At 41.5% G+C, this 17,564-nt stretch overlaps 2 protein-coding genes across 18 annotated transcripts; both read left to right on the forward strand.

Annotated features, from left to right (window-relative positions):
* Window positions 1-462: 462 nt before the first annotated feature.
* On the forward strand, window positions 463-6,471 carry rnf139 (ring finger protein 139). Of its 17 annotated transcripts, none has more exons than XR_015515638.2 (4): window positions 463-734; window positions 1,656-4,678; window positions 4,836-4,992; window positions 5,109-5,795. XR_015515638.2 is itself a non-coding variant. In NM_001123048.3 (2 exon segments), coding segments are annotated over 2 exon segments (1,995 nt in total). In that variant the 5' UTR covers window positions 463-571; the 3' UTR covers window positions 3,488-6,471.
* Window positions 6,472-7,216: 745 nt separating this feature from the next.
* tmem65 (transmembrane protein 65) lies at window positions 7,217-15,033 on the forward strand. The gene is given in 7 exon segments (NM_001128812.1): window positions 7,217-7,462; window positions 13,121-13,165; window positions 13,297-13,364; window positions 13,793-13,847; window positions 13,998-14,040; window positions 14,392-14,497; window positions 14,884-15,033. Coding segments are annotated over 7 exon segments (639 nt in total). The 5' UTR covers window positions 7,217-7,242; the 3' UTR covers window positions 14,986-15,033.
* The last annotated feature ends 2,531 nt before the right edge of the window (window positions 15,034-17,564 follow it).

Below are 17,564 nucleotides of genomic sequence, written 5' to 3' on the forward strand. Positions count from 1 at the left end.
TAATGACACTGCACTACAGGCTATGTAGGCCCACTGCTTTATTATTAAACCAGTTAGTTAATATTCATGAGTTGCTCATTAACATAACTGGAACGGTCACGTTTAAAATAAAACATTACAGAAGAACAGATGATTCTACACTACAGAAGTTTGTATTAGGGTTATTAAGAGCATGAGGATTCATACGCAGCTATACTTTATATTAAAGCATTGTATTTTAAACTGAATTATATTAATTAAACACGTATGGAATAAAAGAAGTTTCTTGAATTGAAATATTTTAAAATAGTTTTTTGTCATTGTACAAACAATAATTACAAACACAAAGCACAATTTATCTGAACTACAAACTGAGACATTTTAACTCTTAAAGAAGCTTTGAATAATACTAAAGCCGGGCGCCGGTGCTGTAGTGTAGTATTCTGTAGTCTGCGCATGCGCTCTGCCACTTCCGCGTTCCTCACATAGCAACAGCAGCAGAGCCAAAATGGCGACCGGTGGAGATCCTGCCTGACATCGAACCGAGTCCTGACACCGAGAGCCGCGGTTCCCGGACACCGGCATCAGCGCCATGGCCTCCGCTCACGGGCGGCTGGGTCAGCACTTCCTTGCCGTGCTGGATGTGGTTCTGCGGGTCCCGAGCATCTTTATAATCGACGCCATATTGAACTCGTACTCTGATCCCGGTACCGGATGGAGCGGCGCCGCCGGGAGAGCCCTGATCCGCGCGCTGGGTGAGTGCGGGATTCCATACCGGTGTTAAATCTGCTCTTTTAGGCTTTCTGCTTATCAGCTTATAGCGCTGAAAACACCGGGCCTCAAAACACCACCGACTGACGGACTGACTGACAGCTCGAGCCGCGCGCGTGTTGAGGAAACGGAAACCTGACAGATTCATGCACTGCTGTAGAGCTGACCCTCCACTACACACACACACTCACAATTATATATACTATACACAACATATCAACAATGACACTGCTCATTCAGACAACACATACACAACATCCAAACTACATATCACAACTCAACACACACAGATGACCAGACATACACAGCATATAGACAACATAACAACACTGACACTGCTCAACACACTAACATACACAGATGACGAGAGGTGTACTAAAACATTCAGACAACATATAGACAACATATCAACACTATCAGAGCTCAACACACTAATACACAAAGACGAGAGATGATCTGAAATGTTCAGACAACTAGAGATGTACCGATTCCCCCGACTCACGATTCATAATACAATTTATTTACAAGATAATCTAAAGTAAATTTAAGGTGACGCGTCCTTCATTCTGTTCTTAAACGCAGACATTTTTTGCAAAACGATATATTTTCTGGCATAACTAAATTGCTATTAAAAACAGAATAATATAAACTACTGAAGACTAATAAACTACTAACCCTAATGCAAATACACCAGCTCACACAGTAGCTGATTGCTGACTAATTTCATTGGCTGACGCTGCTATGACGATCGCGTCAGACACTTCAGACACGCCCTCTGTCAAGGGTTGATGCTGAAGCCCATGTGAATCGAGCATATATGGTGCAGATTATGGATGCTGAATGATGTATTGTGCAGCTCTACTGTATCCGTGCTGATTCTCAGTGTTCTGCTGTCTGTCCTGCAGGTATTGTGGTGTCCGGTGTGGTTCTGGTGCTTTCCCAGAAGTCCCTGTTCAAGTTCTACACGCTCTTCATGGCTGTTCTGCTGGGCGCGGCGTCAGTGCTGGTCAACTACTACGCCACGGCACACGCCGACTTCTACAGCGCATACAACAGTGCTGCAGTGCTGCCGCGGGACGGGCCGACGCTCTGGCTAGCGTTAGCGCTGATGCAGCTGCTGCTGGGGTTGGGCTATGTGGCGCTGCTGCGCGTGCGGTCGGTGTGCGCTGCTCTCCTGCTGCTGGACATCATGGCGCCGCTGTGGGGGCTGATACTGGAGCTGCCGGCCGACATGAAGCAGGTGTTAGCGATAGCATCAGGAGTGATCTTAGCAACACACGCCGCGCTAAACCTGCTGCTGAAGCTGAAGTGGTTCTACTACTCCTGCCGCTACGTCTACCTGCTGCTGCGCCACATGTACCGCATCTACGGCCTGCAGCTGCTGCTGGAGGACACCTGGAAGCGCATCCGCTTCCCTGACATCCTGCGCGTGTTCTGGCTAACCCGCGTGACCGCGCAGGCCGTCATCCTGCTGTACGTGGTGCGCGTGGTGCGCTCTGAAAGCGGCATGCAGCTCGGATGGGACGTGTTGTGGGATTTGTCCAGTAATCTGATCATTAGCGGCTGCGACTCGACGCTAACTGTCCTCGGGATGAGCGCAGTCATATCATCTCTAGCGCATTACTTGGGTCTTAGCATCCTAGCGTTCATCGGCTCCACAGAGGAGGAGGATAAGCGGCTGGGGTTTGTTGCGCCCGTGCTGTTCTTCATCCTGGCGCTGCAGACGGGTCTAAGCGGCCTGGACCCCGAGGAGCGGCTGGTGCGGCTCAGCAGGAACATGTGCCTTCTGCTAACGGCGATTCTGCATTTCATCCACGGGATGACGGATCCGGTGCTCATGTCTCTCAGCGCGTCGCACGTGTCGTCAGTGCGCAGACATGTGCCGGTTCTGCTCGTGTCGCTAGTTCTGTTTACGCTGCCGGTCCTGCTCAGTTTCCTGCTGTGGCATCATTACGCGCTCAACACGTGGCTGTTCGCCGTCACGGCGTTCTGCATCGAGCTGTGTCTGAAGGTTCTGGTGTCGCTCACGGTATACGCGCTGTTCATGATGGACGGGTTCTACAATGTGCTGTGGGAGAAGCTGGACGATTACGTCTACTACGTGCGCTCTACTGGCAACGTGATTGAGTTCATATTCGGCGTGATCATGTTCGGAAACGGGGCGTACACGATGATGTTTGAGTCGGGGAGTAAGATCCGCGCGTGCATGATGTGCCTTCATGCGTATTTTAACATTTACCTGCAAGCCAAAAACGGCTGGAAAACGTTCATTAACCGGCGCACGGCTGTCAAGAAGATCAACTCTCTGCCGGAGGTGCGAGGCTCGCGGCTGCGGGACATCGAGGACGTCTGCGCCATCTGCTATCAGGAGTTCGGCTCGTCGGCGCGCATCACGCCCTGCAGCCATTACTTCCACGCGCTCTGCCTGCGCAAGTGGCTGTACATCCAGGACACGTGCCCCATGTGCCACCAGCGCGTCTACATCGAGGACGACACCAGCGAGCGCTCCACCTTCTCTAATAATAACGGATACGGGGCAGCAGGACAGGAGAGGGCGGAGTTTGAGGAGAATGAGGGTGGAGCTGAGGACGGCGTGGCTGCGGCAGGGGCGGAGCCTGAGAACGAGCTGCTGGAGGATAATGACAGTATTGAGTATGACGAGGAGGAGTGGGGAACGCAGCCCGGCGTCACGCTCATCGAGGAGGACTACATTAATGACGACACAGACTCCAACTGAACCAGCGGGGATATTTAAGATCAGGGACGTTGTGTATTTTTTAGATCTGTGGCCAGAAATTGTTCGAGAAATCCATTCTGCATTGATCCTGAGATTTTTGAATTGCGTCGCTTTTTTCGCTTGAATTAATTCTGAGCCTAGTTTACAACAGTAGATGGCGCTCTAGGCTAGTTTACAGCAGCAGATGGCACTCTAGGCTATTTTATAAAAGCAGATGGTGCTCTAGGCTGTTTTAAAACAGCAGATGGTGCTCTAGGCTGTTTTAAAACAGCAGATGGCGCTCTAGGCTGTTTTAAAACAGCAGATGGCGCTTTAGGCTAGTTTACAACAGTAGATGGTGCACTAGGCTATTTTATAAAAGCAGATGGTGCTCTAGGCTGTTTTAAAACAGCAGATGGCGCTGTAGGCTGTTTTAAAACAGCAGATGGCGCTCTAGGCTGTTTTAAAACAGCAGATGGCGCTCTAGGCTAGTTTACAACTGCAGATGGTGCTCTAGGCTAGTTTACAACAGCAGATGGTGCTCTAGGCTAGTTTACAACAGCAGATGGTGCTCTAGGCTAGTTTTAATAGAGCAGATGGAGCTCTAGGCTGTTTTAAAACAGCAGATGGCGCTCTAAGCTAGTTTACAACTGCAGATGCCGCTCTAGGCTAGTTTACAACAGCAGATGGTGCTCTAGGCTAGTTTTAATAGAGCAGATGGAGCTCTAGGCTAGTTTTGAACATCAGCAGGGTGCTGTCTGCAGTAAAAAACGAGCCTAGAGCATGTGTTACTTTTAAAAAAAACTAGCCTAGAGCGCGATCTGCTTTATTAATACTAGCTTTGAGTGCCATCTGCTGTTAAACACTAGCCTACAACAGCATTAGCTGGTGTAATATAGCCTAAAACACCATAGAGCAGATGTTGCTCTAGGCTAGTTTCTAACAGCAGATGGTGCTCTAGGCTAGTTTCTAACAGCAGATGGCTCTCTAGGCTGTTTTTATTAGTGCACATGGCGCTCTAGGCTAGTTTTGAACATCAAATAAGACGGTACCTGCAGTTAAAAACTAGCCTAGAGCATGTTTTACTTTTTTAAAACACTTGCCTAGGGCGCTATCTGCTGTTAAAAACTAGCATAGAGTTCCATCTGCTGTTAAACACTAACCTACAACGCCATCTACTGGTGTAATATAGCCTAAAACACCATAGAGCAGGTGGCGCTCTAGGCTAGTTTCTAACAGCAGATGGCGCTCTAGACTAGTTTTTACCAGCAGCAGATGGCGCTCTAGGCTAGATTCTAACAGCAGGTAGCGTTCTAGGCTAGATTCTAACAGCAGATGGCACTCTAGACTAGTTTTTTACCAGCAGCAGATGGCGCTCTAGGCTAGTTTCTACCAGCAGATGGCGCTCTAGGCTAGTTTCTAACAGCAGATGGCGCCCTAAGCTTGCTTTTAACATCAAGTGGGGCGTTATCTGCTGTTAAAAACTAGCCTAGAGCACCATTTGCTATTAAACACTAGCCTGCAACGCCATCTACAAGTGTAATATAGCCTTAAACACCATCTGGTGTTAAACACTAGCCTAGAGCGCCATCTGCTGTTTAAACTTAGCCTAGAGTCCTTATGCAATTAAAAACTAGCCTAGAGCGCCATCTGCTGTTAAAAGACTAGCCTAGAGCATCAACCCCTAGTAAAAACAAGCCTAAAGCGCCATCTGCTGGTAAAAACTAGCCTCGCAATCCTGAATAGTAATGTATTTTGAGAGGCTCCATGTCAATACAGAATCGTTTTCTCCAATGATTTCTCGACCACAGTTCTAGTATTTTCGTTGTGTTCGTATTAAAAGGGCTGATCATGTGTTTTTCCTGGAGCGCTCTTGCCGATGTTTGGCTGAAGGAGTGAACGCTGAAGAGTGACGCGCTACTGTAATGGCAGTATACCTCCGTATGATCACTACTGGTCTCTTGTGTGACCTCTCGTATAATTGTGTACATTATTGTACATGTAATAAAAGAATGATACACTGACGTAAGACTGCAGAAAGCTGAATCAGCTGTTCATCTCAGCTCCGCCGCTCTCTTCTCACACGCTGTTGCTTTCTGAACACAACTTACAATGCAAATAACAACACATTTCACCATAAACAGAGTACAGCGGTTGGCTTTTCTGATTAAATTCACGATTAAAATGTTTGATTTCAGGTTTAAATGTTGATTTGCCAAGAGGACTGATGTACAGCAATGATCAGCTTTAGTTCTTTTGTAAATAAAAGTTAATTGAGCTGAAGTTCAAGAGGAATCTGGAACTTTGCACTTGATTATATTTTTTTGAATGCTCCTGTTTGTGTTTGTTTTCTCTCAGGTTTTATTTTAATTGATTATATATATATATAACATTTGTTTTAACATTTCAGTTAAATTTAGTATTTAATCTAAATAATGATATTAAAGAAAAAAATATGCCGTCATATTTGACATATTATAAAACTCTATTTAAAGGTCACAGTTTGACTGAAAATACTCATTATTAATTATTAGTATGATTCAAATCAGTAGCATTTACACACCATCATAAAGTCAAACATAATCACGTTTAATTGATTCTGTGACATATTTTAATAGGCAGAGTTCAGAATATGTGTGTGGTTTAATTTTATCCTATACCTTCGTTAAATGAAGGACAAAGATCATCAATCTGCCCATATTTTGACATTTATTTATAACTAAATTTATTTAAAACATTAAAGCTGTCAAGTTATTAAAGGATTTAATAGATGTTATGTGTATATAAATCAATTTTGCACATTTAATATGATTGACACCATTAATGTGATGTCTTTTCTTTGACCCATAGAGTTTTATTTCTTTAATTAATGTTAAATAATGTGCACTTTCATTCAAATGTATTAAAAATGTATTATTTATATTAAAAAATTAATACATTTATTATCAGTTATACTTTATAATGAGTAAAAGGTGCACAAATTAGCTTGTAAAACATGAATGAATGTAAAGATAAATGCAGTATAAACACTATGTAGTGAATGAGGTTATATTTGATGTCTGACCTATGAATTTTAATATTTAAACTATTAATCTTTGTGTATTTTATTTTAATGGTTCATTTCTCCAAATTAGTAACAGTTTTATCCCACTTTTTGAACTAAAGTACAATTTAAGACAGAATATGTTGTGAAAATGTTGTATTGTGCATTAATAGTTACCTATATTATTTTAGTCTATGATATTTAGTCGTAATAAATATATCGTTTTCTGTTTAAAATATATGTTTAATATAATCTTCAGTTGATTTGTTGTATATCCGCGCTCATTTCATCATAGGAAACTAGAGAAGGTGAATCTGAGCTTCAACTTTGACCTTTAGGTGTTGTTTTTCTGCTCATCAGCAAGACTAAACTACATTTCCCATAGCGCTTCCGTCTCTCGGAACTACACTTCCCATCATGCAACAGCAGCGCGATCTTGAGCGTCAGAGGAGCCCGTGGAAAGTCAGTCAGTCAGTCATATAAATGAATCATAATAACGCTGGAATAAGCGCATAACGGCCGCGTGTTTTACTGTAAATAGTAACGGCAAATGGACGCGGTTTGCTGAGGCGCGTCTGGTGTGAGTGTGTGACGGTAACGGTGTTGTGAGGCGCGGGTTGGGTCGCTCGGTGAGGCCGGTGTGTGTGTGTGAATGACGGGAGTGTCTGTGATCATGATCTAACGTTAGAATAGTCGGTGTTTTTCTCTGCTCGTGTGTGTTTCTCGCGCTCTGATGATCCGCTCGGTGTTGCTGCGCGCGCTCGCGGCTCGCCCGCCGTCCGCTCCGGTTCCCGGTCACCTGCACAGATGTTTGCTCGGGACTCACCGGCGGAAAATTAAACCTGAACAGCTGGAGTTACCGAACCAGACGCGGGAGTTCGTGTACAGCCTGAGCCCGGAGACCCGGAGCCGCCTCCTGAAGGAGCTGCAGACCTTCGAGTCCAAGACGGAAGGTAAATTAACGGGCATAGATTACTATGGTAAAGCCCTGAAGTGAGGTAAAGTTAGGATTATATAACAAAGTGACGACTTGTGACACGGTACCCATATTGTTCACCACGCTAACGTTACTCTGAATATTGAGATGGTGTGAATTAGCACGCAAGTATGACTTTAAAACAGCTTTAGCACTATTTAAAGTCCACATGAAATCAAAACTAACCATTATGGATTCTGTTAGCTCACACTGCCAACAACTCATCTGTGCAGGTCATTAAGAAAAACAAAATAGTTTGCCCTTCTAATTTTTAATTGAAGTCTGAACATGCTCTTCTGTTTGTTTTATGTTAAATTCTCAGAATACCTCTGTATTGTGAGTGGTTAACATACTTAACCACGCCCCTTAAACTGTCAACAATCAGAAATGGTGAGGAGGAGGAGGAGTCTGTTAGGTTGGAATAGCTCTTAACCCTTTTCCCCATATTTCTAAATGAAAGGCCTGCTTTATTACATCCAATCAGCTTGCAGTACAAAAAACAAGCCACGCCCACTGTTGTCTTATTCAATATTCTTTTTGTCAAACTGTGCCTCAATACAAAAATAAAAACAAACAGTTGCAGCATCCGGACTTTAAAGTTTTCGCGAAGTGTTTTTGCAATTTTTAGTTAGTGTTTGACATAATCTTAACTGAAATATAAATATAATAGCCACTCCCCTTTTTTCAACAGCGAATAGCATCAAAGTCCCTCTAAGGCAAGTCATTTCACTTGGTGGCCATTTTTGAAATGCCTCTCGGGCAGGATTGCTTGCGCATTCTGTTTGAATGGTTTGAATCATATCCAAAACTACTAGCCAAGCTTACGATTACCTTTCATTTTACGAGTTAAACAACAACTGTCTCTCTAGTTTCATTTCTAAATGTTCGTATCATACAAAATCTACAGAAACTCACGTGTGGTCCAAGCCCCTCCCCCAGAGAATTTTCATTCTATTGCGATCGCTGATTGGCTCCTGTACTAGAAGGCGGGCTTTATTTGCCATATAGCGATTGCTGATTGGCTCCTGTACTAGAGGGCGGGGCTTCACTCGCCATATTGACAGTTACACTTTTACTCATTCAGTAAATGACATGACTAGTGTATTCTATAGTCTTTGATCCGACGGACATTAAAGCTCCCGTGAAATGTTCCTGCAATTTTTTATTCAATGTTTGACGTAATCTCAACCGAAATATGAAGGCCCCTCCCCTTTTTATCACAGCTCTTAGCGAGAATGGTTGAGATCGAGCACACCAAATGAAAAGCCAACCAGAAGAAGGGATGAGGCATGAAAGGCTACTAGAGAGCATTTGATTGGTCAGAAGATTTGATGTATGAGGAGACCCGAAAAAAAAGCTTGATCCATTTAGGTGGAAGAGACAAACTGTAAACTGTAGATGTTTATATCAGGTTTATTTCTGCTACATGAGAATTTTGTCTGTTGTGTAGACACTAGATTATAGAGATCCTAACATCCAAACATTTTATTTTATGTTCATGGGACCTTTAACGTTTGACTGATCAGTGGTGTATTTTAATAATCGTTGTCTGCTAATGTGATTTCTCTATATAGAATACTTGTGTTTTGAAGGAGAAAGTCAGAATGTGTGATTTTAAACCAACTTTAAACCCTGAGTGTGTATGAGCACAGTGAGAGTTCAGTATCTCACAGCAGCCTGAGGTGTCCTAACCCAAACTTAACCAGACTTGTTGACCAGATAACCACCCGCTGGCTTAACCATTCACCATCTGATGCCAGCAGTACATGTGTATGTGGTGTCAGTGCTGAGTTTGGCTAAAGGTGTGCTCTGGGGCTGCACAATATATGGTTCAGGGTTCATACTGGAGCTTTGACATGGCATTTTCCAGGCCTGGAAAAGTTTTGGAAAAACAGAAAAACCCACAAAGTTTTAAAAAATTCATGGAATTTTAGTAGTAAAAATGTGTATGAACCCTGCTGGTTTCAGGATGGATATCACAGTCACATCACAGGATCTGCAGTGTTGAGTCTGGATTATAGTTGATCATCTGCAGAATACTCCAGCATGAGAAATTGTACTGTTTGTAACCTTAATAATGATTCATTTTATTTCTGAAATGAGGATAATGTATTTTACACTTGATTATCAAATCACCCAAAGCATTCTGCTGTGTTGTGTTGTGATGTGGTGTTTGTCTGTTGTAGCTGTGAAATATCTATAATCATTCAGCGGAGTGATATGGATCTGTAATGCACTGTAAACCTGCCGGAACTACTTTAGCTGTGCCTGACTATAACCAAACACCTGAGAATTAATCCACAATTAATCCAAAAAAGATGGCGATCTCGATTCGACCCCCTAGACGATCTTAATCCAGCATTTCTACAATTCTGCCAATCATATTTTCAAGTTCAGGAGAGAAGCAAAGGCGGCCGCACGAGTCTTTTCAGTGTTTTACATACATTGCTCAGCGACTTGGACACCTCCAAATAATGTTAAAAGTGTCACATACTGTATTTATAAGGTATAATTCACCTATAAGTGTCATTTCTGTCTCAATATAATGCTGTGTTTGGGAAATCACGTGACGTGAGCTGCTATCACAGAGAGTCTAATGATAGACGCGCACACATCTACTTTAGTGAACAGAACCTGCATATGTTGTGAGTAACAGGTAATACAGATGTCAATAATCTTGAGTTTGTGAGAGTTTGAGAGCCGTGTGTGAAGTATGAACAGCACTTAGCAATAAAAATGAAACCAAAAGTGTGCAGATCATTTAAATGATCTTATAGCATTATAGAGTTATGACTGCGACAAACATCTGATATAGATTTTCTTTCATAGCGAACACACAGCTGTGCATGAGAATAAATGTTTACAGTGTCAGTATCACCACTCTAGCCTATATAATGTCGACTTTAGCAGTGAATTAAATGATTTAATAATGTTCTCAATGACTGCAAGCATACCTCAAACACAATTCAACATCAGAATATTATAAGTAGAATAGAATTATTTAAAGAAACCAGTAGACCTGCACATATTATTATCATTGTTTTACCATGTGTTTGAGAAAAAACAATAATAATATCCAACTCATATTAACCTTTATTTTACATCTTTATTCAAGCAAAACAATCTCCATTCTCATTTTAGCCAGAATCCTGCAGCTCTGCTGAGAATGACCATCAGCCAATCAGAATCCAGCGTTTAGCAGAGCTGTAGTGTAAAAGCAGTAGACAGACAGTACTGCTGATGATTATACTGTGCTCAGTGTGGAGCCGTGTCAGAGTTCAGCTTGAACATGTTTGGACTCTGTCCTTCAGCATGTAAAGGTCAGCGGAGAAGAGAGAATAGAAATATTCAGCTTGCTGAGATAAATCATGGAGAACACGGACACTGTTCCTGTCTCATCCTGCACACAATATTAATAACGTTTTTTAAATAAACCGTGGCTCAGTTGTGTTGCACTGTCGCCTCACAGCAAGAAGGTCTCTGGTTTGAGTCTCAGCTGGGTCAGTGTGTGTTTCTGTGTGGAGTTTGCATGTTCTCCCCGTGTTGGCGTGGGTTTCCTCCGGGTGCTCCGGTTTCCCCCACAGTCCAAACACATGTGCTATAGGGGAACTGATCAACTACACTGGCTGTAGTTTATAAGTGTGTGGGTGTTTCCCAGTACTGGATTGCAGCTGGAAGGGTATCTGCTGTGTAAAACATCTGTTGGAATAGTTGGTGGTTCATTCCGCTGTGGTGACCCCTGATAAATAAGGCACTAAGCTGAAGGAAAATGAATAAATGACTATATTTGAATGGTAATGCTCATGGTGGATTTGTGTGACCTGATTTACCAGATGATAAACTGATTATTTATAAATGCACATTTTGGCTGAATTCATCTTTCACATTCTGTTATAACAGCATGAAGAGTTCAGATGAAAAATCCTCTTAGTGCCATATGAAGTTTTCTTCTAAAATACATTTTTTTGAGACTGCTGTATTTATGTTCACTAATTCACATTAAAAATAACGAAACTAACTAATATTAATTGAAATAAAAAGAAAATTACTCCACTTATACATAGTAGCCTGAGAAAAAATACTAATGTTAGGATAAAAATACAGAAGTTTTTGCATCTGAACTCTTCATATATTAATCCACCACTGCATGTGTGTGTGTATGTTGAGTGATGATGAGCATCAGCTGATGTTCCTCAGGCGCTGGTTGATGATGTCATGTGACTGGTGTGACCTCTGAGAAACTGCAGATTCAGGAGAAAACACACAGACCTGATCAAATCCCTGAGCTGAAGCTCATCTGAACAGGGCAGAGGAAAACAAGAGTACACTGACGTGATATTTAGTGTTTAATTAAAGCTCTAATGAGAGTTTTGCAGATTAGGAAAGAATTCACTCACAGAGTCTCGCTGTGTTCGCATGAGTTATGTCAAATATTAAGCTGATATTATAGTTCATATTCTTGTGTATTTTAAAGCACTTTGTTTGTAAATGTAATTTGATGCAGACCCAAAGTGGGATGCCTTTGACACACACACACACACACACTCACACACACGCTCAGGTTTCCTCCTCATGTGCTGGTTGTGTGTCCTGCAGTGTTTATGTTTGTGTGTTCGTGAAGCTGCTGTTGCTATGGTGCTTGTGGTGATGCAAGTCATGTGATTACTTTCACAAGTATGCTGTGTGTGCATTTCTCCAAGTGTGTGTGTAGGGTGTACACATATATGTGTGTGTGCAATGGTATATATAAATATGCGTGTGTGCATGGGTGTTTCCATGAGTATATATATGTGTATGTGTTTGTGTGTGCATCTGACCTTCTCTCGTCCACTAGTGTGTTTCCACTCACTCCAGAATATAATGATTCAGATCTTCTGTCTGTCACTCAAACTGGATTTTCTGGATTGTGTGTGTGTGTGTGTGTGTGTGTGTGTGTGTGTTCGTTCACGTGTGTGTTCACGTGTGTGTTCACTATAGACGTGATCAGGGCTCTGTCCACTTCTCATCTCTGATACAGCTCCCTCTAGTGTGCACTGTAGTGTGTTCTATCGTTTAGTTTGTAGTGCAGTGTACTGTAGTTTGGACTATTGTATTTAATGTAACCTATAGTATAGTGTGTAGTCCGGTCTGTAATCTGTAGTGTACATTAATGCAGTGTAGTGTAGTATACATATAGTGTACATTATAGGCCATGGTGTAGTTTGTATAGTGTAGTGTGTATTAAAATCTGTTGTGTAGTGTAGTGGGCACTATAGTCTGAGGTGTACTGTGGACTGTAGTGAGCACTGTATTCTGTGTTGTAGAATTACTCAGTGAAGGCTAGTGAATCTGGTCTAGTCTGCTTCAGTGTTGTGGATTCAGAGATGAGGCCTGTTCAGCAACTCGAGCACAGTTTGAGAGCATAAGCATACTTCAAGCTCACATGAAGAATCAGTATTCACCGCATCATTTAAAATCTGTGTTTTATGTGTTGACATGATTATACGTTGTTTATTTCTCCAGCTGGTGAGCAAAAATGATTTCTGCTGTAGTGTTCTTGAGTGACGAAGTGTGTGTGTGTGTGTGTGTGTGTGTGTGTGTGTGTGTGTGTGTGTGTGTGTGTGTGTGTGTGTGTGTGTGTGTGTGTGTGTTTCAGACTCTGGTGAAGCGTCTCGGCTGACGGCTGCTCAGCTCAGATACAGTGAGTTCATCTCTCCTATCATCATCATCATCATGATTATATCTGAGGTCAATGTGTGTGTGTGTGTGTGTGTGTGTGTGTGTGTGTGTGTGTGTGTGTGTGTGTGTGTGTGTGTGTTTCTCTGTCTGCAGTTCTCCTGCACAACGCCATTCCCTTCATCGGCTTCGGCTTCCTGGACAACGCCATCATGATCGCCGCTGTACGTCACATCCACACTAGAACACTACTGAGAGAACACTAGAACACTACTGAGAGAACACACTAGAACACTACTGAGAGAACACACTAGAACACTACACACACTAGAACACTACTGAGAGAACACACTAGAACACTACTGAGAGAACACACTAGAACACTACTGAGAGAACACACTAGAACACTACACACACTAGAACACTACTGAGAGAACACACTAGAACACTATACTACACTGAAACTACTACTGAGTGAACACTGATATATTACACTGGAACACTACTTAGTGAACACTGATATACACACACTAGAACACTACTGGGGGTACACTAGTGTACAGCACGCTCCCTCTCTCACATGAGCTTCTACCGCTGGTCTTTTGTCTTATTGTGTTTCTCTTCTGATGATGTGTGTTGTGCTGTTTTTAAGGGCACTCAGATTGAACTGTCTATCGGATTGACACTAGGAATATCCACTATGGCAGGTACTGGGAAACACACACACACTCACTCTCACATACATTTGCACTCTCACTCTCATGCAGACACTTTCTCTCTCACTCTCACACACACACACACACACACACACACGCACCCAGTAGATCACGCTGATTTCAGTGTTTGTGCTGTTTCAGCTGCGGCTCTGGGGAATCTGGTGTCAGATCTGGCTGGACTCGGGTAAACAACTCTAATACTGTGTGTGTTTGACTGCTCTGTGTGTGTTTGAGTGTGATTAAGTGCTTTCAGTGTGTGTGTGCAAGCAAATAAATGTGTGTGTTCATGTCTGAGTGCTTTGAGTGTGTGTGCAGTTTTGAGTGCTGTGTGTTTGTATTTGTCTGCGTGCTTTGAGTGTATCTGTGCAAGTGAAAGCGTGTGTGTGGGTGTGTGTGTGTGTGTGTGTGTGTGTGCGTGTGTGCACATCTGAGTGAGTGAAGTTGTATATATGTGCATGTGTGTGTATTTGTGTGTGTTTGAGCGTGCATGTGTTTTTTTTTGTGTGTGTTTAACCTCGTCTGTGTGTGTGTGCAGTTTAGCAGGTTATGTGGAGGCTCTGGCGGTGCGTTTAGGGATGCAGATTCCTGATTTGAGCCCCAGACAGGTGGACATGTGGCAGACCAGAGTCTCCTCACACATGGTGAGAGTCTCTGGAGTTTAAATGATCATTTATTTGATATTGTCTTGTCAGCAAGTAAATGATTACTGATTTAAATATGAAATGTCGTCATATCAGTCTTATGTTTAATTAAATTAGTATTCAATTATTTTAGCTGTCATTGGTTTCAGAAAAATATTTATTAAAATTTGAAAATGTCATTTATTAAATATTAAATGTATAATTTTGGTGCATTTTAATTCTTGTAGAATGCAAATAATATACTGATGTCATAAAAAAATTAATAATCACTTTATTTAATATATTGATTTAAATGTGTGTGTGTGTGTGTGTGTGTGCTTGTGTGTGTGTGTGTGTGTGTGTGTGTGTGTGTGTGTGTGTGTGTGTGTGTGCGTGCGCGCGCGCAGGGTAAAGCCATCGGCGTGGCCATCGGGTGTATTCTGGGAATGTTCCCGCTGCTCTTCTTAAGCGATGAGGAAGACAAGAAACCCAAGAAAGACTCAAACTGACCTGCTTTTCACAGGCATGACAGAAACTGCATTTGTTTTGCCAAAGCGTCTGAAGAAAATCATGCAAAAGAACAAACGTGCACACGGTAAACCGCATCACAACGAAAAAATAACATTAAACAGTAGAGAGTAGCAAAAAACCTTAGCGAGTAGTTAAACGTTTAATCTAGCGATGAAGAGTAGATGTGTTATGCGCATGAGTTTGCTTTACGTTCCTCTTATAAACACTATTTTAACGGCCCGATCACACTGAAAATGATAACGTTTTTATAATGCTGAGGATTGACATTTAATTTTTTCAGCTGATGAATGATAAAAGCACTGACAGCCAATCAGAATCGGCGATTAACATTTAAAAAGACGAAACATCTTTAGGCTGTTTACAGCTGGTCACTTTGTGCGTTTATTTCTGATCGAATAGCTATCTGATGAATTATGTGGTCAAGTGCACATGGAAACGTAAATTGGCGTAACCTTAAATTAGCATATTACGTGAGATTTGAAGATCTGCCGCTATATTCGTTTAGCGGAGACGCATTTATGTGTTCAAGTGTAAATGAAAACGTTGATCAACGTTAATCAATGTTACCTAGTAAAATTTGCATATAGCATGCGATTTGAAGATCCTGCACAATGTCAGTTTAGCAGAGACGCATTTATGTGGTCAAGTGTAAAGGGAAACCTTAATTGACAAAACCTAGTTGAATTAGCATATTACGTGAGATTTGAAGATATTGGTTTAGCGGAGTCATGTTTATCAGGTCAAGTGTATATGGAAATGTTAATTGACGTAACATAGTTAAATATGCATGTAGCATGCGATTTGAAGATCCTTCGCTATATCGGTTTAACAAAAAAGGATTTATGTGGTCAGTTGTAAACGGAAACATTAATCGACGTAACCTAGTTAAATTAGCATATTGAAGGATTTGAAGATCCGGCACTATGTTGCTTTAGTGGAGATATATTTGTGGTTGAGTGTAAATGGACACATTATTTGAGGATAATCGACATAACCTAATTAAATTTGCGTATAGGGCAGGATTAGAAGATTTCTTACTATATCGGTTTAGCTGAGACTCAATAAAGACACATGAGTCTCTTAAAGAGTAGAGACACATTTATGTGGTCAAGCATGAACTGAAACATAATTCACGTAACATGATTAAATACGCATATAGCACGCGATTTGAAGATCCTGCTCTATATCGGTTTAATGAAGAAGGATTTAAGTGGTCAAGTGTAAATGGAAACGTTAATCGACTTAACCTGGTTAAATTAGCATATTACATGAGATTTGACAATTAAACACTGTATTGGTTTTGCGGGGACGCGTTTATGTGGTTGAGTGTAAATGGAAAGTTAATCGACGTTAAGTGACGTAACCTAGTTAAATTTGCATATAAGTTGCGATTTGAAGATCCTGCGCTTTATCGATTTAGTGGAGATGCATTTATGCGGTAAATGGAAACGTCAAATGACGTTAATAACGTTGCCTGGTTAAATTTCCATATGAAAACGTTAATTGGCGTCAACCGATGTATCCTAGTTAAATTCGCATATAGCACGCAATTTGAATATGTGATATCGGTTTAACAGAGATACATTTATGTGGTCAAGTGTAAATAGAAAACGTTAATCGACGTAACCTAGTGAAATTTGCATAATATGTGCGATTTGAAGATTCTGCGCTATATTGGTTTAGCGGAGACGCATTTATGTGGTTGAGAGAAAATGGAAACATCAAATGAAGCTAATCGATGTTACCTAAATTTGCGTAATACGCAGGATTTGAATGAATTATGTCCATTTAACAGAGACGCATTTATGTGGTCAAGTGTAAATGAAAGAATGAACGCATGAAGTGAGCATCTGTAAACTCTTAATGCGCATCCGCTAGTGTACACGCACATGTAGTCAGCATTGTAGTGCTCATTATTGATGTGAACGGGCCCCTTTTTGACTTTATGGTTTGATCTCTCTTGTATTTATATTGATTCTTGCTCTTTAGTTCGAGCAGCATGTTTTTCTGTAGACTTAGTGAAGGTTATGAAGTATTATTTTCATATCATCAGCTCAACTTAACGAACATGCTAACATTTTTGAGCTGTTTTTAGCGTCAGTAATGTTGGACTGTAACTGGAATGGCTGTAGTTATATTGTGAACAGCACAAGCGGTCTCTTTCTCCATGTGTGGATGGACACCATCTCCCATGATGCACCTGTCCTGATGAACCCGCAGGTGTAGACGGAGGTACGGCTGCAGAAATGTGTCGAAAAAAAGCAGAACAAATGCCATAGCGTTAGCTCCGATTTATTGTTTTCTAACAGTCGTATTGGATGATGGAGTTGTATATAAATATTAATAGCTCACACTTATTTTACTTGACATGGAAGTAGTATTTATTTATATTTAGTTGAAGTATTGATATAACTAAAACTTTACGATAACTAAAATGAATTTATTTCAACTATTGACAGCATTTCACGTTGTTTTTAAGCACTAAGTTGTTTTAAGTTCATCATTTGAGTTCACTTTATTCAAATATATTAAGTAAAAATAAAATGACGTTTATTAA

Source organism: Danio rerio, chromosome 19 (genome assembly GCF_052040795.2).
Source record: "Danio rerio strain M-AB ecotype USA chromosome 19, GRCz13ab, whole genome shotgun sequence".
NCBI classification, from domain to species: Eukaryota; Metazoa; Chordata; class Actinopteri; order Cypriniformes; family Danionidae; genus Danio; species Danio rerio.